Here is a 20,053-nt window from a genome sequence, read left to right as displayed (position 1 = left end):
ACATGGCGTGGAAGACCCAGAGCCAGAAGGACCCCCTAAGCCGCCCAGATTCCTGAGCGCAGGGACAGTGTAAGACCACACACGTGTACAGTGCTGCATTTGGGGTAAAGTACTATGTGGTCATGGGTAACTCACCAACAAAACCGTGAGTCCACGGAGACGCAAATAAATGGAGAGGACACAGTCACGAGGTACACCCACCCACCACTTCCTAGGAGACCTCTGGCAGACGCCCCTCAACCAGGCGATCAAAGGGCGCGTGCTCAGTGGGCTGGCCCTGGTGGGGACACAGCCCCACGCCAAGCACTCCCACAGACACACTGACATGACCACAAGGGAGCCACGCAAGGTGGTCACCGGATGTATCCTTCATGGCAAGACAACTAAAGACAGACAACAGGGGACCCTGAACAGGCCTGAGTGGCTCTCCCCGTTCTGATGGCTGGGGTGGCCAAGTAGAACGGTGGAAAAGAGACACGGGCGTATTCGGGGTGATGGGGCATCAGGTCTGGACATCATGTCAAATGGTTCTCTTTGGTACGTTTGCAACTTTTCTGTAAGTGTGGGACTGATAACTTCACAATCTCATTTCAGAAAACAACCCCGCTGGACAGAGCAAACCATGTCAAAATCCCGCAGACATCTCGGCAGCCAGCCTCCCGCCAGACTGGGGCCCCGGGTGGCAGGGTGAGTGCTGGCACTCGGCCAGGATTCTCGCGAGGGGCTGGGGCTGAGGTCAGTGCCGCCCACTCACCTGCCAGCCCACCATAGGGCCGCCCTGACCAGAGGCCACGGACGAGAAGGCGCCCCGCGGACACACCTGCCTGCTGCTTCTATTTTCTGCCCATGGCCCAGTTTTCCTTCCATCTCTGTCCTCACGGTCACCCCCTGGCGATCCTCTCTAAGGTGTTTCTTCTATTTTTTCCCGGATGGGGAAAATTTAGCCCCATTCTTTACCACAATGCAATGTCGACTGCACCAAGGCCATGAAGGCAGAAGAGGGGGTGCACAGACACGGGGAGCCCGGACCAGGCTGCGAGCGAGCCCCTTCTCCGGGAGTCCTCACAAGGGATCACTTCCAGGCCAAAGCCAGCCCAGGGGACGGGTCCTTCTCACCCCGGTGATCTCGATCTCGTCCCCTATGCCCCGTGAGCCACCTGCTAGAGGTGGCTGGTTTTAGACAGTGACATGGGCGCTGGCATTGCAAAGAAGTAGGTGTGTTCAATTACAGCTGTTGGTATGTGGCCACCCAGGGCAGCCGGGGGGCGGTGAGCCCTGCAACAATGCCCCACTGGGGCTCCTGATGTCAGATCTGGTGTTTTACGGTGGGCCTTCGGGAAGGTCCCGGCCAGGAGCCGAAGCCACAGGCAGACCCGGCCCTGGAAACGCAGCCACTTTCAGCTCGACACTGGCAGCTCCCGAGGCACCAGCTCGTCCTGCTCCCGGAGCGGAGGGGGCATGCGTCATTCCATCATCTTTAACTGAACACAGCAATGCGCAGTCGGCGAGAACGTCCTGCTGCTTGTAGGACGCTCCTCAGAAAAAGTGTGGGGCCCTAGGGTCTCCACCGGGAACGCGCAGACGCTGCCCAGAAAGTCCAGCCAAGGGCCAGGGGCTCGCTGAGGGCAGGCGAGGCGGCAGGCCCGGCATGGGCCGGAGACAGAGGAGGCCGGGCATCTCTGTGTTGAGGCAGAGAAGGGAGAAGTCGCTCACGAGAGTGGGTGTTCCCAAAAAGGCCTCAGGCCGAGTGTGGCCACCACCCCGCCCTACAACTGAAGAGGCGCCTGGTCCAACTGTGGCAGACGACATCACGTGGAATCCATCTGTGCCGCGGTCCATCGTCCTCGTGCATTGCTGTGGCCCTTGACCTGCGTGGGGCTCCCGCCGGAATCCATCCTGGGCAGGGAGGCTCCCCGTGTGTGTGGAGCAGGTGCCACCAGGCTCACAGGGAGGCAGACAGCTGCCTGCCCCCAGGCCTCCGGAGGTGCCCACACCGGCCCGACCTGGCCGGCCCTGACAGACACACCCCTCACGGCAGCCCCAGGGACCCGCATCATCTCCAGCAGGGCCACCCCTGGCCACAGCCTACCTCCTGGCCAGGTCCCTCTCCCTGTGGGTCCCCAGGACATGTGGCACTGGACCCTCACTCCTGGGCCACCGGCCTGCACATCACCCAGCTCGTCAATGCTTGTGCTTTAAACTTTGGAAGGTGGGAGGGGACTGCGGCGCTGTAGGTCAAGGAGGAACAAGGGTCCTGAAGTCAGGGCACTGACGTGCCCACTAACTGCAAGCCGGTACCTAGCGACCCAACATCCGCTCGGGCGTGTGAGCCACACAGCCCCGTTCGATCTACTCACAGCAGTGCTGCCCCGTTTCTGGGCCCAGGGATGTGACCGGCAGCTGGGGAGGTGAGGGTGGTCCCGTCCTGGGCTCCGGGCCATCAGCAGGATGTCATGCTCACCGTACATGTGGGAAGCAGCAGAGGACCAGCCACCATCCAGGGCGCGGTGAGGCCCCGGCTGGCCGTGCAGCAACCGTTCTGCTACCACTGCCCCGATCCACCCACAAGGCCATGGACTCCTCACGTGCTGTGTTCACAGGCGCCCTACGCCCCACAAAGCCGAGCCACAGCCCGTGGCCCACATCTTACACGGCACAGCCAGCCTCAGTTTCCTCCTCCGAGCAGGGGCTCGAGGAATGACGTGGCCTCCCAGCCCACCCTCCAGAGCCACAGTCCACTTCCTCCTCCTTAAAACCCACCCAGGGCCAGGGAGTCTAGAGAACCCACGAGCTGTACCCTGGGAGGCACTACGATTTTGCCAGGCGTGCTAGATGCAGGAAAAGAGGGCGTGCACTTCTGTGCCGACGAGAGGCACGGCCTAGCACTGCCTCCCCTGCGGCGAGCACGCGGATTTTCACTCAAGCTCACTTTCTACAGCAAAAATCAGCAGCTCCTTTCTCACACACACCTCTCCTGCAGCATTGCAGCGGGACCCAGTGCCCTCAGCAACAAAGGGACAATCAAACCAAAGCCACATTCACACAAAAGCAGCAAAACCCTGGTCAAAACCCGGGCCTTTCCCGATCCACCCAAGCCCCCAGTCCCTCCCTGCACGGCTCCACGGGACCCCTCACGACCCCATAGGACCCCTCACCGTGCTGCCTTGGAGCCCCCAGTCCCCCCCCTTGCACGCTCGCCATAGGGCCACACCCCTGCTCTGACCTCGTCCTGATCTTTGGAAACCACACGCTTTCGCGGAATACCCCGCATCTACCGGTACCCGCCACCCGCCCTCCGCAAGCGAGCATCATGGTACCATCTCCTGCGCCACACCATCCGGCGTCTCCTTCTCCAGGTCAAAGGTGAACTCTATAGCCCCGTTGTCCTTGGGCTTGCCCTTCAGTTTCTTGGGGTCCTCAACCCAGAGCCGCAGGGCGATGCTAGACTTCCTGCCGTGGTCCTCCTCTGCCAGCTCCACCCTCACTCCCGTGTCCTCTGCGAAGAAGGCGTGGCTCAGCAGGTCCTTGATCTCGTACCTGAGGAGGGGCAGTCGATGGGCACGGTGAGGGCAGGCCTGCTGGCAAGGCACTAGACAAAGCGCCAGGGCCCTGACCCACCCCGCTCCTTCCAGAAGGTTCTCTGACTATGCTATCCAATGGGCAGGCTCTGTCCTCAAGGGCAGCACGCAATAGTTTATTCCCAGGGAAGCGGAGAAGATTACACCTGAACGCAGCTCGCTGCAGAGCTTTCACGGCTTCTTTTTTCTCTCATTATGAAAAGTAAACACCCCTATCAAGAGAAACTCAGAAGTGAACAGTTTCTAGACCGGGCTCTGCACGGCGCAGATAGGCCTGTGGAAGCGCTGGTGAGCCCCCAGGTGCCATGGAGACTCGTGGCTCCAGGTGAGGCTGAACCTGTTGGGGGAGGGGGGGAGGGGCGCAGTCCAGGCTCCCAGAAGCAGGGGGTGCTCAGGGGCCTTCCAGAGTTCCTCAGGATGGGGGTGGGTCAGCTGCTGGGCAACGTCATGGCAACCTCTCCCCATCCCTGAACACGGAGTTCCCTTCTTCCCAGGGTCCTGTCTGTTCCAGCAGCCCCTCCTTGATTACTGCAGAAGGCACCTCATCCAATGGACAGGCAGAGCCCACACCCCATGCGCGGTCACCACACAGGAAAAGGGGAGTAGAGGTCAGGGCCCCTGCCAGTCCCGGTCTGGAAGGTGGTCTTGCAGGGTCTGCTCTGAGAATTCTTTGCTTCCAAGTGGTTGTTTCTATACCTCTCTAATATGACTTACATTTCACAACTTTTTACTGTTTTTCTTAAAAAATAAAATGTGATAACCTGCAGGGAGCAGGAGAGAAAGCCCAAGGATCAGAAAAGGATCCCTGAGAGACGATGGCAGCAGATATCAAGGGTGAGGACAGTGACAGGGTGGCCATGTGCTATGTGCACAGGGGTGGGGAGGGCACACAAGGGGGCAAGGAAGAGTGTGGGGGGGGAGGAGGGGGAGGGATGGGGTGATGGGCAGGGGTAATTGAAGACTGGAGGAGGGGAGGAAAAGGAGGGAAGGAGGGAAGGAGGAAAGGGGGAAGAGGAAGGGGAGGAGGGAGGGGAGGAAGATGAAGGTAGGAGGAGGGAGAGAGGAAAGGGAGAGAAGGGAGGGGAGGAGAAAGGGGAAGACAGGAGGGAAAAGGAGGGACGGAGAAAAGGGGGAAGAAGGAGGGGAGGAGAATGGGGAGGAGGAAAGGGAAAAGGAGGGGTAAAGGGGAGGAGGGAGGGAGAAAAGGGGGAAGAAGAAGGGGAAGAGGGAAGGAAAGAGGATATAGGTAGGAGGAGGAAGAGAGGAAAGGGGGAGGAGGGGGGGAGGAGAATGGGGGGGAGGGGAGGGAAGAAGAGGGAGGGAAGAAAAGGGGAAGAAGGAGGGGAGGAGGGAGGAAAGGGGGAAGAGGGAGGGGAGGAGAATGGGGAGGGAGGGAAGGAGGAAGGGGGGGAGGGAGAGAGGAAAGGGGGAAGAGAAAGGAGAGGAGGGAGAGAGGAGAGGAGGGAGAGAAGAAAGGGGGAAGAGGAAGGGGAAGAGGAAGGGGAAGAGGGAAGGGAGGAGGGAGAGAGGAAAGGGGGAAGAGGAAGGGGAGGAGGGAGAGAGGAGAGGAGGGAGAGAAGGGGGAAGAGGAAAGGGAAGAGGGAGGGGAGGAGGGAGAGGGGAGGGGGAGGAAAGGAGGAAGAGAAGAAAGGGGGAAGAGAAAGGGGGAAGAGGAGGGGGAAGAGGAAGGGGAAGAGGGAGAGGAGGAGAGAGGGGAGGAGGGAGGGGAGGAGAATGTAGGTAGGAGGAGGGAGAGAGGCAAGGGGGAAGAGGGAGGGGAGGAGGGAGGGGAGGAGGAAGAGGAGGAGGAAGAGGGGAGGAGGAAGAGGAGGAGGAAGAGGGGAGGAGGGAGGGAGGAGAGGAGGGAGAGAAGGGGGAAGAGGAAGGGGAAGAGAGAGGGGAGGAGGAAGAGAGGAGGAGGGAAGGGAGGAGAAGGTAGGTAGGAGGAGCGAGAGAGGCAAGGGGGAAGAGGGAGGGGAAGAGGGAGGGGAGGAGGAAGAGGAGGAGGAAGAGGGGAGGAGGAAGAGGAGGAGGAAGAGGGGAGGAGGGAGAGAGGAGAGGAGGGAGAGAAGGGGGAAGAGGAAGGGGAAGAGAGAGGGGAGGAGGAAGGGAGGAGGAGGGGAGGAGAACGTAGGTAGGAGGAGGGAGAGAGGCAAGGGGGAAGAGGGAGGGGAGGAGGGAAAGAGAGGGGAGGAGGCCCTGGTTGACCAGCTGAAGAGGTGGGGGCTGGTTCGGGGGCAGCTCAGGGCTTTGGGCTGAAACCCGGGTGCACGGAACTCGCAGTCTGCAGGTGGTTGGAAGGGAGGCTGAGGGCACGGCAGAGGGGGGCCCTGCTCAGGCTAGGTGGGTGAGAAGCAGCTAGCAAGGGAGGGAGGCTCCAGGATGGCCCCCAAAGCCGGGGAGCGAGCTCCAGGCAGCCGAGGAGGGGCCAAGGCTGTCCCCCCGCCTGCCCAGAGGCCTCGCTGGCCCAGGGACGCCGTGGCCTGAAGCAGCCAGCCTGCCTGCCTACCACCCGTGCGTGAGGGCCAGCTGGGGTGATTTCCGCAGGAAGAGCACGCAGACCCAGAGCCTCCCGGGACTCACCTTTCCTCCTTGTTTTTGCAGATGCATTCCCCGATGATCTCCTTGATTTCAGGATCATGCACTTTCTCAAAGCTGGCAGGTTTGATGCCCTGTTAAGACAAGATGAGTGGAGTCACCGACAGGACCTGCCTCCTGCTCAGCTGGCACTAACCCCGAAGGGGAGGAGGCAGGAGGCGCACCAGCTTGCTGGGGGCTCAGCTCATCCCGAGTCCCCGACGACGTGCTGTCAGGAGCAGCAGAGTCTGAGAAAGAGCCCAACCCAGCCCCCGCCTGACGGGAGCACCCGCCCCCCAGTGTGGATGAGGCGGCCGGGCAGAGGGGCCACCTTCCACACCACACCCTCCCTGGAGGGTACTGAGGGCACTGTGTGGTCACTGCTGCCGGCTAAGGGCACCAGACATCTGCCCGACCGTGGCCACAATCAGGGCTGACTTCCCTAGGCCTGGTGGCTCAGGGTTTAGTGCCGGTGCCGTGCGGTTCTGCACCAAGGGCCGAGCGGGTGCCAGCGATGGCCATGGCATGGGAGCACAGTACCCCAAAGTGCACACCCTGAGGCCAGAAGATCCAGGAGAAGCAGGGGATGGACTGCAGGGTTCATGTGCAGCTGCTGGGGGCAGGGGCTTGGGGGAGGGTTTTTAAACACACTGAGGAGCCTCACCCATCACATTCCTCAACGAGACTCTGCCTCCCCAGTCCTCATCTTGGCTGTTTTGTTTTTAAACATAGAGAACGTGATGCCTATGGTTTTCCCATGGAGAGAGGGGGCGGGACGGTGGGGAGGGGTGGCCTCCAGCCCAGAGGTGGACCCAAGAGTGCAGGACCCCTGGCGGCTCCCGCCACCAGGTGGGGGCCCTGCTGTGCCCAACAAACCCCTGACCCTCAGGCCCCAGGCCCATAACCCATGGGAATCGTGTGTGCCCAACATGCAGGAGGGTCTGTGCAGCAACAGAGTGGGACACGGGGCTCTGGCACGGCCGAGAACTTCCTGGTGGAGGTGAGGACCCCATGCTGTCCCACTGAGGCCAACAGAAAGAAGAGTCTAATTACAACAGGAAGAAGGGCCAAGGTCCCTATGGGAGGCAGGTGGGCTGAGAAACACAACTACAGGTAAACACACGTGTAAGCTGTCATCCACCTCTGCAGGGCTGAGGCCCCCAAAGCAGGTGAAGAACATGCCAGAACGGCTGCCATTTTGAAAGGGCTCGTGTCCCCAGTCTCAGACGTATGGGGTCGGGCAGCTGGCAGCAGGGACACGGCATGCCTGAGAGACCTGGGGTCGGGGGCAGATGCTGGATGCTGGAGCAGCGACAGGAGCCCTGGCCTGCGTCCCTGGCCTGCGAGGGACCAGGGTGGCCGTGGAGCACACCAGCAGGAATCAGTCCTGTCTCCCCCAGCCCGGCAGACAGACCACAGCAGCATCCACGTGCGCAACCAGAAGCCAGGGCTGGTGGACTGCTCCCCCCACACCCCTGCAAGCTTGGCAATGAGGCCCTAACCCCCTGGGGTGTCCCCCTGCCCCATGGAGGACCACTGCCCACGACCACAAGCCTGCCTTCTCCTGCCAGCACCGCCAGGGCACTGCACGCCCACCCATGCGTCTCTGCCGATCCAGCCGGATCCTGTGTGCATACCCACCCCCCCACACCCTCAGCAGCACACAGTAGGGGCTCAAAACAAGTGACCGATAAACTCAGAATTAAGACTGAAGGAGAGAAATGAGCCGTGACCTGTCAGGAGCTCAGAGTGGAGGGCAGGGCGAGGACAGGTGCCCTGGGGTGCTGGGGACCACACTCCTCGCCTGTCTGCAGAAGCGAGGGGTGCACCAGGCAGGGCAAGGCAGCCAGGACTCGGGGGTCATGGGGCCTGGTGCCCAGAAAAGCCACGACCTCACGTGCATGACGGCCATCAAGGAAGGACAGGGTGATCCGTCCACACAGCCGAAGCCACCGGATCACAGCTGACAACCGCGTGGGCACAGACCAGACACCAAGAAAGCCAACAGGCCCAGGGGATGGCGGCCCAGACAAGGGGCTCTGGGGGCAGGTGCCTCCTGAAGAAGCCCCGAAGGTGCTACAGCCTCCAGTCACACACGAGGCCCATGTGTCTCCACCGCCAGCTCAGAGGTCTGCACGGCCACCCCGCCAAGCTAGACAGCCTCAGCTTCCTCTCTATGACAGCGTCCTTCCCCTCCTCACAGGGTACAGAGAGGCTCTCACAAAGCAGGCCCATCACGATGGCCCGCGGACTCACACAGGTGACCTTCCGGTAGATCTGGGCTGCATTCTGGCACTCGGAGTAGGGGTACTCTGAGGTGGCCATCTCCAGCATGCACATGCCGAAGGCATAGACGTCCACAGACTCGTCGTAATGCTCCTCGTACATCTCGGGCGCCATGAACTCTGGGGTGCCTGCGTCCAGGAGCAACAGAACCGGGGTCAGCAGCAAGTGGGCCCAAGGCCCCCCACACCCCCATCCGCACACTGTGCCACCAGCCCTGGAACCTGAGATTCAGCCAGGAGTGCTCTGCAGATGGTTCCCCACAATTCCCCCAGAACCCCCCTGGTTCCGGGGCACATGAGCCCACGGCACTGGTGGAGCCCACACAGCTAGGAGCCCAGCACTTCCCGGGGCCCCGTCTGTGCCTGAAACCCTGCAGAGGTCACTCGCCGAGGAGCGAGCCAGACAACCCAGGGCCGACAGAAACTCGGGGTCCCCGCATTGCTACCTGAACTGCAAACACAGGCACACCACACGGCAAAGTGTCAGAAAGCTCAGACGGGGAGCGTCTACGCTGACGGTGTCAGCCACGCACCCGTGGGGGCTCGGGTGGGAAAGGCGCTGTGCGTCCCAAACACAGGAGGCTTTAAAATGACACTTATTACCCTGAACATTTCAACACACTGAGTGAAATAAACAAAATATTCAGTTATGCAGCTATGCACACACGACCTCCTCTCTCCACGAACCAACAAGCAAAGACCAAGAGGACACGTCAGGGCGGTGGGGTCTGGCTGACGTCCTTTGGTTACACTGGTCTGGGTTTTGTTATTTTTCTATAACAAACTTCTTTAAAAATCACAAAATCCTGGGGCACCTGGTGGCTCAGTCGGTTGAACATCGGACTCTTGATTTCAGCTCAGGTCATGATCCCAGGGTCATGGGAGTCGAGCCCTGAGTCGGGCTCCGCACGGAGCGTGCAGCCTGCTTGAGATCCTCTCTACCTCTCCCTCTGCCCCTCCCCCACTCATGCTCTCTGTGTCTCTAAAATACAATTTCAGAAAAATTTAAAAATCACAAAATCCTTGGGGCACCTGTGTGGCTCAGTCAGTTAAGCGTCCGACTCTTGGTAATCGGCTCAGGTCATGATCTTGAGGTTCGTGAGACTCAGCCCCACGTTGGGCTTGGTGCTGAGAGTGTGGAGCCTGCTTGGGATTCTACCCCCCCCCCTTCTCCCCCTCCCCCGCTCCATCTCTCTCAAAATAAATAAACTTTTAAAAAAAGTTACAAATCACAAACTCGTCTTGTAAAATAGGTCCAACTGAGTACCCAGCCGAACACAAAGCAAAGGGGAGCACTGAACATCAACCTCAATGAGGCTTCCACACCTCTTCAACTGCCTTGACCTTGACATTTTGAAAATGTTCTACTTTCTTTAAAAAGCACCCGCAGAACAGCACAAACTACTATGTAAAAAAGCACACATGGGGTCATCAATTGTCTTCGTGGCCATCTCTGGGATACAGACAGATAGGTTACCCAAAAGTTTAACTTTTTCTCGTTAATGCGAATTTCGATTAACATGTTATATGTTCAACGAAAAAGTTAACCTTTTGGGTAAGAAATGGCGAAAGCAGGAACTATCTGCGGGTCTACGTGTATAAGAACACGTGGGAAGAATTCTCAGAGATTCCAGATCAGAAATAACGGGAAGAGGGTGGACAGAGAAGTCAGGGGGAACTTTTACTAGGAATACTTTCTTCTTTTTGGGGTTTTGAGGCACATGACTGACTGGAGGAAACGTTTGCACTTGGCCGTGCATGTGTACCAGGGAAGAGGGAAGGCAGTCCAGGGCTCCGGCAGGAAGCTGGGAGCATAGCCACCCCGAGGCCCCACACGAGCCCCGCGGTGGCCCGGTCTCTCCTGAGGCCCCCGCAACCAGGAACGCAGCTCCGAAAGAAACCCCCCAAGGCCCCAGACCTTGCCTTTCAGGGTGGGCATGGGAGGTGTGGGTGCAGGGGAGGGGGCAGTGCAGAGCCAGGTCGGGGTTGCCCACTTGCACACGTGCTTGGGCCACAGACACAGACTATCTTCTCTTTCCTCTCACTGCAGCCATTCAAACCTGCGTGTTGAAAATAATACGCGTGTGCCCCCCCCCCCCCGGCATGCACACACATGTGCCCTGTGCACCTCCTTGGCCCCCACGGCCCCACATTCCCTGCATCCTGGCCACCATGGCCATGAATGCCTGCAGGCAGCACCAGCTCAGGACCCGGCCAACATAAACACAGCGTGAGAGTGGTAATGGCATCAGATCCGGGTGGCTCTCAGAGACAAAGCCCACAAGGGACACGTGACCCACAGCTGTGTGTACACACAGCCTCAAGAGGCCGTGGCCATAATGTTTACAATAAGGACACTACCTGGGCTCTAGGGACCTTCTCACCCAATCCATCCACCCCCTTCCCACTGGCTGACACAGAGCCCCCAGGTCCCGCTCCACAGGGCCCCCACCAAGCAAGTGGACAGGTCCTTGGAGGCCACCGAGAGACATCCAAAGTGGGCTGCATCTAAAGTGCAAACCCAAACGCCTGCACAAGCCCCTCTGACAGCTGCACCAGAAGCGGGTCCACAGTCAAGTGTTCCTGAAGATGCCCTGGGCACCAACAGCTGTGTCCTCTGACGAGGAAGGGGCCTGGCTGCTCGGGGCTGGGGACATGTGCTAATCACCCCTCATTCCCCATGAGTCTGGAGCTTCCTGGGCCCCAGCTGAGCCAAAGCTGAGATGACCAGGGACCCCACAGAACCAGGCACCCTGTGCGGGGCTTGGGGCCCAATGTGCCTGCTGGAAACGCCCAGCTTTCACATCCCCCCTCACACCACCCAGTACCTTGACAGCCCGCCTCTGAGAGGGACAGAGCCGCCAGCCAGAGAAAGCCCAGGGGGCTTCACCAGGCACCCCACCCCCGAGGCCAAATCTATAAAACCTGCCCGGAAACCACCAGCCACTCAGAGGCACGCTCCCTGCAGCCCTGGACCCCCCGGCCAGGCCCTCGCCTGTCCCACCCATTTCACAGAAAGAGAAACTGAGGCCTAGGTCGGCCCCCCACCCCATCACTTAGCTCCCCAGAGCTGCTGGCGGCCCCTGTCCACAGGACACCCCATGCAGTTGCCCTGCTCCAGATGTCACGCTCCAAACCCACTCGCCCTGCCAGAGAAGTTTCCAGATTCCTGGAGGGTTCATTTGCCACAGACAGGCCAAGTTCTGTCCCCAAGTGTGCGTCAAAACCATGAGGTTGCAAAGCCCTGAGGTCACCCTCTTGTCTGTCCTGTGTCCCCACCTATGGAAAGAAAGGCTAGCAAACCAGCACCCACACCAAATCCCTCAGCCTCAGTGCCCCCACACGCTTGCCCCAGACTCCCTCTCGTGGGCCTCATGGCCTGGCGTGACCCACCACCTCCCCACCTGCCCCAGCCTGACCAGCCACAAAGCCCCAGGTCCCTCTGTCATCGAGGCCTCCCTGCCGCTGCGTATCCACGGCCCCTCGGGCGCCAGCTGGCCTCTCCACCCGACCCACACAGCCAGGGACGCCCCCACACGCAGTCCAGGCCACGGCCGGGCCCCAGGACGTGGGCTTACCGATCACGCTCTTGGCAAAGGACGCCCTCTTGAGAGTGGCCAGGCCCAAGTCGCCGATCTTCACAGAGCCGGTGGGCCCAGTGATGAAGATGTTGTCACACTTGAGGTCCCGGTGGATGATGGGGGGCGTCCTGGTGTGCAGGAACAGCAGCCCCTTCAGGATCTGCCGGCACCAGCTGCGCAGGACCTTGGGCTTCATCACCTTGAACCGCTTCAGGTACCTGCGGGCGGGGGGCGCGGCTCACCTGCGGCTCCCGCGGGAGGGGGCCACGTATCCACCACCCAGACGGGGACGCTGCTGAGAGAGGCCCCGGGACACAGGAGCCACCGCGGCCCCTGCGCCCGGACCGGGCCCACCCTGAGATGCAGCCAGCAGGTGGGGGCGTGCTCACGTCTTCAGCGTCCCCGAGGTCATCAGCTCGGTCACCAGCACGATGCACCTCTTCCCCCTGGCACTGGACTCCCAGAAGTCATAGAAGCGCACGATGTTGGGGTGCTGCAGGCCCTTGAGCATCTCGGCCTCCTCTTTGAACCGCTGCCTCTCCAGCTTGGTGAGCTTCCGGTCCTAGAGAAACACACAGGCTGAAGGGCCTTCGGCCCAGCCAGGGGGCCCGGCTGGCACCTGCCTGCACCCTCACGGCTCCCTGTGCCCAGGGTGCACCAGAGGGAGGGGCCCAGGGCCACAGAGGGCTCGGCCCAGTCCCTCTGTTGGGTCCTCCCACATCCGTGACACCTGACCCCGCAGCCTCGTGGCCCTGGATGAGGCACTGCCTGCACTGAGACCCCAGCAGAAGGATCTCTGGGAGCCAGAGACACGCGGAAAATCCACACCACAGCACATACACACTTTCTCCCAAAAAACACCTCTGAGGTCTCGTTCCCTCGGTACCCGATTCTGCCACAGAACAGACCTCAGCCGGCTTCCAATTCACACGCACCTTCAAGGTGCTCGACCAGGGAGCAGAGGAAAACTGGGAAACCAGGAGACTCACAAGAGACCAGAGTTGCGCCAGGCCCCACAGAGCTGGAGGGCACGGCAGACACGACCTGAAGTTTTTCATGGGACACGGCCACACCGCCCTCCCAGTCCTAGGGGTCCCTGTGCGGTGCTGCCCACGCGCCCTTCGCCACATCTGAACTCCCTCCAGCGCCCTCCCTGCACCCCCTGCCCCCATCTGCCGCCGCCCGGCCCCTTCCAGAACCACTCCGGTGGGCTCTCAGCACAAAGCTGATGTCATTTCCAGCCTCGTCCTACGCGGAGCCTCACCTCTGCGGGCCCCAGCGCGGCCATCTCCCCACACCTGTGCCCTCCCACCATGACTCCCACAGAGGCCTCTACAATTGGACGCGGAACAGTGAGTTTTGAGAAGTGTGTGAATGAGGATTGACAGGGGGAGTTGGAACTGAAAAGAAACACACAGGCCAAGACTCTTCGTCTTCCTGAAAGACCCCAGAAGACATCAAGCAGATGCCCTCCAACCCTGAGAGGAAAGGGGCCCGGGATCAGGACAAGGCCATCAGCTGGTGAAGAAATTCCACCCCAAGGGATTCCCTCCCACCAGCCCTGCCCCCGACAAACCCTCTTCGGCCTGTTTGTGCACACGTGGGACCCGCGGCACGACACCAGCACAGGGCAGTACTGGGAGGGCCGTCCACACAGCTGACCCCAGAAGAACAAATAATTCAGGGGCAGAGGCGACTTCAAGAAATCTAGTTCCTGTGCTCACCAGGTCTAAGCGGCTGACACACACAAATAAGAGCACCGTTCTGCTTAAAAAGGAAGAATCAAGATCCTTAAAAAGGAACAATCAAGCTTCTGCAAATTAAGGCTCCATATTTCAAAAAGAAGATACTCTGTGATCGGATGACAACACTGAGTACAAAAAATTCAGCATTTAATCCAGACAAGAACACGCAAACATGCTCCATTCATCAAAAACGAAAATTTACAGGATTCCTGGGTGGCTCAGTCAGTTGAGCGGCCGACTTCGGCTCAGGTCACGATCTTGTGATTCGTGAGTTCGAGCCCCGCATCAGGCTCTGTGCTGACAGCTCGGAACCTGGAGCTGCTTCGGATTCTGTGTCTCCCTCTCTCTGCCCCTCCCCACACCCTCCTGTGTGCACGGTCTCTCTCAAAAAATAAAATAAAACGTTAAAAAAAATTTTTTTTAATGAAAATTTACTTAAGAGAATAAAAATCAAGCTACAGACCGGAGAAACTCTTCCACAATATACCTGACATGAGACTCTATCCAGAACACGGACAGAACTCCTACAATTCTATAAAACAAACACGAAGAGGTGGCCAACAAGCACATGACAAGGCACTCGCCATCCTGAGTCACCAGGAAAATGCCCATCACTGCCCGAGGCGCGCCCCACGCGCACCAGCAGGCCACCGTGACATCACTGCCCCACGTGCACCACCACATAAGATCTGAGTCTCATTATATGAAAGTAATAGCTTAATTTTTCAAATATAAAAAATTAAAGTGAAAACATCCAATAAACGAATGAGAGCAAGAGAAGGGAACCATGAAGGGACACGAACAGCTGAAGGCCCTGACAACGTGTGATAGGAGCTGCAGGAGGACAGCCAGTCCCAGGAAGGAGGGGACAGCAGAGCAGCGGCCCCCAGAGCTGAGAGGAGAGACCTTTAGGGAGCAGTGGGTGCGGGGCCAGAAAAACAGGAAACCGGTCCTGGTCCAGACCCTTCCACGAAGCCAGGGGGCAACTCCCACCTACAGAGGACCGTGGGCCCGGGGGCCAGCATCGGCTGCGACACGGCCCTCAGAGTGCCCACCCGGCCTGGAGTCTCATGGCCAGCCGCGCACCCAAAGACCTACTTGCCCACACACAACAGCCAAAGGCTCCTTGTGGGCACCTAGGTGCAATGGCCACTGCAGGAACAGTGCAGTGCCCCCAACACAGCACTGCCCAGCAGAAGCGGGCATGGCAAAGCTGGCCTGCAGCCCCGGAGGGGCCGCTGACCTGACCGAGCCCTGTAGGGGAGGGGGGCCGTGCCGCATGGGAGAGGAGGATGGGGGCCAGCACAGCGTGGGAGAGGGGGGTCGCCCGTGTGAGGGAGGAGGACAGGGGCCCACGCCGTGTGGGGGAGGGGGGCCTGCATCAGGGAGGAGGACGGGGGCCCACGGCGCGCTCCCCACCTCCGCCACCGGCCAGGCTTCCAGTGTCACCCATTCTGGTCACTGACTCTGGAGGAAACGCTCAGGATCGTTAACACGTGTGTCCTGTTTGCCATGTATCAGCATCAATCACCAGAAATGAAAGATCTCACTGCAATTTGAGATAGCAAGTTCGTGTCATAAACGACATAACCAACCAGCCCTGAGAGGGAGAGGAGGGCGCCGCCTATGCCAAAGGTACGAGGTCAAAGACGGGGTTGGAATGTGGTCAGACTTCCAGGATGGGGCCTCTCAGGGCCCAGAGGTGGGAGGGAGCAGCCTCCTTTATATTCCAAGCCACCCAGCTATTTTTAACTTTGACACACACTGCTTGATAGCTGAAAAGGTCAGTCAGTGTATCCTCAGAGCGCTGCCCGGCAGCCCCACAGAGCAGGCCCCGGTCCTCGGGCACTGCGGGCTGATCGCTGGGCAGCCCCATCACACCAGCCCCTCCACGCAGGGAGAGCCTCCGTGGAGGGAGAGCCACCCCGGCACCGGGCATGTTGTCACTGTTTGGGATGCAATCCTGATGTGCTGGGACGCCTTGAGGTCATGAAGCAGGGCAGGAGGAAGGCCCCTAGTCCTGCATGGGCTGGCATCTGGCTGGACAGCTCACCCCTCCCAGACATAGAGGACAGGTTGCTGACACTGGCTTCCTACCACCAGACACCCCCAAAGATAGTGGGAGCCCATCAGATAAAGGATAAAAGCACCCTGGGACGATGCTGTCTCATCCCCTATAGGAAAAGGGCCTAGTGGGCCATGGACGACAGCCCTGGGCAGGAGCAGGCAGCCAGGTGACCAGAGGAGGACAGCCCTGGGTCCGACCAGCCTCTCCCACGACCTGGGAGTCACCAGCTCTGCCCAAACAGCCTCCCTGGCAGGAGGTGAAGTCCTGTGACCCAGAGGACTGGGGTCACAGTCCTCTCTTGGGGGGTGGGGTCCCTGCCTGCTCTGCGGGAGGAGGGGGGGGGGGGTGTCTGCAGCCCTCTGCTCAGCCAGGCAAAGCCCAGCCAGCCTTATAAGGAGCAGAGCCGCCTGGCAACCCCGAGCCCAGGCAAGATCCATCCACACAGGGCACAGAGGCAGGGGGTGGGGGGCATGAGCAGCCAGCAGGACAGTGCCCAGGATCAGTAAAGCCAGAGGCCTGGGGTGACAACCTGGCACAGGCCATCTCTCCAGCCCCATTCGGCTAAAAAGCAAAACAAAAGAAAGCCTCAAGGATCTCTGTTGAGAAGGGTCCCATGTCAGGGAATCAGCCCAGGATGGGTGCCAAGGGACAGCTGAGCCAGGACGAGGGTCCCCGGCCCCCATGGGAAGACACGAGGCAGGCTCCACCCCGGCTGCTGCGGCGGTGCTGAAGTGGTGTGGGGTCAGGACGTCCCTGGGGTGCTTTCCACACAGGGAGAGCTCGGACATCTGTGTGCCTCACTCGGCCACCAGATGGTCACTGCGACTCTGGGCACGCAGGACAGGCCTGGGGTGGGGCACTCCAACATGCTACCAGACTGTGCCACCACCGGGGTGATGGGAGGGGTGGGTGGCGCTGGCCGGGGCAGCCTGGTGCCAGGGGAGAACCCCTGTGGCCTGCGGAGAAGAGAAGAAGGCACCCACTCGGGTTGCCTGCGGTTTCCATCAGCACAGGGCAGGCGGCCGCAGGGGCCCCCGAGGAAAGGCCAGGAGGCTGGCGGCTCTGGACCCCGCAGCTCCCCCCTCGGCAGCAGCGATGCTCTCCTTCTTCCCACAGTGACCTGCTCCCTCTCACGTTCACTGCAGGTTTAAAAATAAACTCCCTTCTCTTAAACCAAGTACCTCCTCAACCTCACTCATCTTAAACAACAGTCTGCGAGCCAGCGTAGGCTTCTCCTGATGCGTGTTTACAATAAAGCATCATTACTAACGTGAGGGGCTCTCAGTGGCTGCCACCAAAGGGAGGAAGCGCAGAGGCAGCAGGAAGGGCCCCCTGCAGCTCAGTCAGCATGGGCAGGGTCGGCGCAGGCAGAGTCAGTGTGGGCAGGGGCGGCATGGGCAGGGTCAGTGGACAGGGGTGGTGCAGGCAGGGTCAGCTCAGGCAGGGTCAGTGTGGGCAGGGTGGGGGGGGCAGGGTCAGTGGACAGGGCTGGTGCAGGCAGGGTCAGCTCGGGCAGGGTCGGTGTGGGCAGGGTCAGCAGGCAGGGTTGGCATGGGCAGGGTCAGTGGACAGGGGTGGTACAGACAGGGTCAGCTCGGGCAGGGTCAGTGTGGGCAGGGTGGGGGGGCAGGGTCAGCACGGGCAAGGTCAGCAGGCAGGGTCAGTGTGGGCAGGGTCAGTGGACAGGGCTGGTGCAGGCAGGGTCAGCTCGGGCAGGGTCGGTGTGGGCAGGGTCAGCAGGCAGGGTTGGCATGGGCAGGGTCAGTGGACAGGGGTGGTACAGACAGGGTCAGCTCGGGCAGGGTCAGTGTGGGCAGGGTGGGGGGGCAGGGTCAGCACGGGCAAGGTCAGCAGGCAGGGTCAGTGTGGGCAGGGTTGGGGGGGCAGGGTCAGTGGACAGGGCTGGTGCAGGCAGGGTCAGCTCGGGCAGGGTCGGTGTGGGCAGGGTGCAGGGTGGGCAGGTAGGATCAGCACAGGCAGGGTCGGTGTGGGCAGGGTCAGCGGGCAGGGTCAGCAGGCAGGGTCGGCACGGGCAGAGTCAGTGGGCACGATCAGTGCAGGCCAGCAGGTGTCCTCATCCAGAACCCCAGGAGGCTGCGAATCCGGCTGCTGGCCCCTCCCTGCGTTTGTAAATAATCCTGTTTTTTTTTAAGGGGGAAGTGGAGCCACCGAGCCACTCAAAACTAGGGCCTTTTGGGCCTTAGCTCGTCCAAGGCCTCCCAGCGGCCCACCCGTCCCCCAACAGGCAGCACCATGGCAGCCAGGTGGCCGCCCCACCACACCCCTGCAGGACCCTCACGTGTACAAGCGCTCATCCAAACTGTCCCCAGAGGCTGAAGTAGCATACAGGCCGTGTGTCATTGCCAGCACTTTGTGGACAATGACGGTCAACACTGCTTGAAATGGTTCCCGTGCAATTTGACGGTCTCCTCAGCCGTTCTGGAAACAGGCGAATGGAACTCCAGCGTGGGCTTGCGTTTCCCACAGACCTGAGGGGCCACAGCCTTCCACCAAAGTCCCGGGATCTCCGGACCACACGTCGCCTCCGTAAAATAATACACATTGCAATTCTGGGTTCTTGTGTCCTATGCTCATGGACTCTGAGGGCCACGCGTCCTCCCTCAGGATTGAGCCACCGTAAGAGTCGGTGGTGCCCAACTGATCACACAGACAACAAGTGTACTGAACACACCTCCTACAAGCCGTGGGGGGGCCCTGTCCCAGTCACCAGCCATGGCCTGCGAGGAAACATTAATTGCCACCAGGTTGAGGCCAGACTGGCATTGATCACATCCACCACGGGCTCAGGTCGGCCAGCAGAGGGGTGTCCCTGTCATCAGGGCCTCTGCCAAGTTCCATGGACACGCGGTGGGCTGTGTCACCCTGTCCACAATAGTCCCCATCCCTGGATCCTCCCTGGGGTCTCATGTCGCTTTGCACCCTGGGCAAGACTGGCCACGAGGGTGAGGCCCAGGGTGGGTGCAGGTGGCAGCCCCCATCCCCGGTAAAAGCTTGGCAGGTCACTTTCAGGAATGGGCCCCCAGTGCTGGGCACCCTGGGGGGGTGAAGGCCTCTGCCCCACCTCCGACAAGGCCCTGGGTCAGGAGCTGGAGGACCTTTCAACACCCTCCTCACAGAGCAGACAGGCCACAGAGGGAAGCCATCGGGGGTGGGGAGCAATCAAGGCCTATGTGGGCACACGGCCACGTGCCGCCACCAGCATCCATGGGGCACAGCACACCCAGGGGCAGGAATGCGCTGGGCAAGCCTGAGCCCACCCCCAGGTGGTGCCCACCCCTAGGCCTCCACCCAACAAAACTTCTCTGAGGACCTCAGGCCTCACATGGACCGGGCAGACCTGAACCAGCCCCACAGACAGTCCTGGGCACTGGCAGGCAAATGTGGCCAAGATGGGCTTCCTCTGGACACAGGCCTGAGCAGGCCTCCCTGATGGGGTCTGGGGCAGTGAGCACTCCACTGTCCAGCTGGCCCCTCCTGGCCGGCCACAGGGTCTCAACTCCAAGCCGTGGCCTGGCTGCACCCTGTCCCCTCTGTATGGCAGCAAAGGACAGAGATCTCCCAGGACCCATTCCTTCTGGGAAGTAGGCAGGCAAGGGAGAACAGGGTATGGGGCCGCCAGGGCGGTGGGACGATGGAAAGGAAGAGGCCAGGGCAGCAGACTGCAACAGTCAAGAATCGGCTCTAACCCTGGGACCCAGGCCTGGAGAAGAGGGTCATCACAGTGTGAAATGTACGAGCCGGCAAGGGAAACCCAGCGGCCACGCCCCCATGGGCTCCCACGTGCTGGGGGAGTGTCCACCCTGGGCACAGGCGACCCAAGGCCCAGCAGGCAGCGGCCAAGCAGCAGCCATGCCCCGCACCAGACCACACCCCACGTCTGCTTTTTAGGATGGACAGTCTCACCCCAGGCCGCGTCCCCACAGGACACCTCAAGACAGATGTGGACACACCGAAGTCACAATCAGCCGGGTGGAACACCCCAACCAAGGACAGTGTCTGCGGGGATGGGTGGGGCAGGACAGTCAATACCACCCTGCCTCGGGGCCAGCGGTTGCCACGCTGCAGGGGCTTTGGCCACCAATGGCCTCAGGACAGTGTCCCGAGTGGGTATGCCCCGGGCCTGAACATCTACGGTCTCGTTCCAGGCCAGCCGCTGGACCAGGGGGTGGGGTAGGGGGTCACCACCAGATAGACCCAG

General features: G+C 60.6%; 1 protein-coding gene across 1 annotated transcript in view; it reads right to left on the bottom strand.

Moving 5' to 3' along the window:
* Positions 1-20,053, bottom strand: part of WNK2 (WNK lysine deficient protein kinase 2) — a 131,596-nt gene that overhangs the window by 81,486 nt on the left and 30,057 nt on the right. The window contains 5 exon segments of the mRNA XM_053907699.1: positions 3,318-3,537; positions 6,162-6,250; positions 8,412-8,569; positions 12,019-12,239; positions 12,411-12,583. Of these exon segments, the coding sequence (XP_053763674.1) occupies positions 3,318-3,537; positions 6,162-6,250; positions 8,412-8,569; positions 12,019-12,239; positions 12,411-12,583 (861 nt within the window).

This window comes from Panthera pardus, unplaced genomic scaffold (genome assembly GCF_024362965.1).
Source record: "Panthera pardus isolate Hobbes unplaced genomic scaffold, ASM2436296v1 HiC_scaffold_20, whole genome shotgun sequence".
NCBI classification, from domain to species: Eukaryota; Metazoa; Chordata; class Mammalia; order Carnivora; family Felidae; genus Panthera; species Panthera pardus.
The sequence above is the reverse complement of the archived record's forward strand: the minus strand, read 5'-3'. Positions and strand labels throughout refer to the sequence as shown.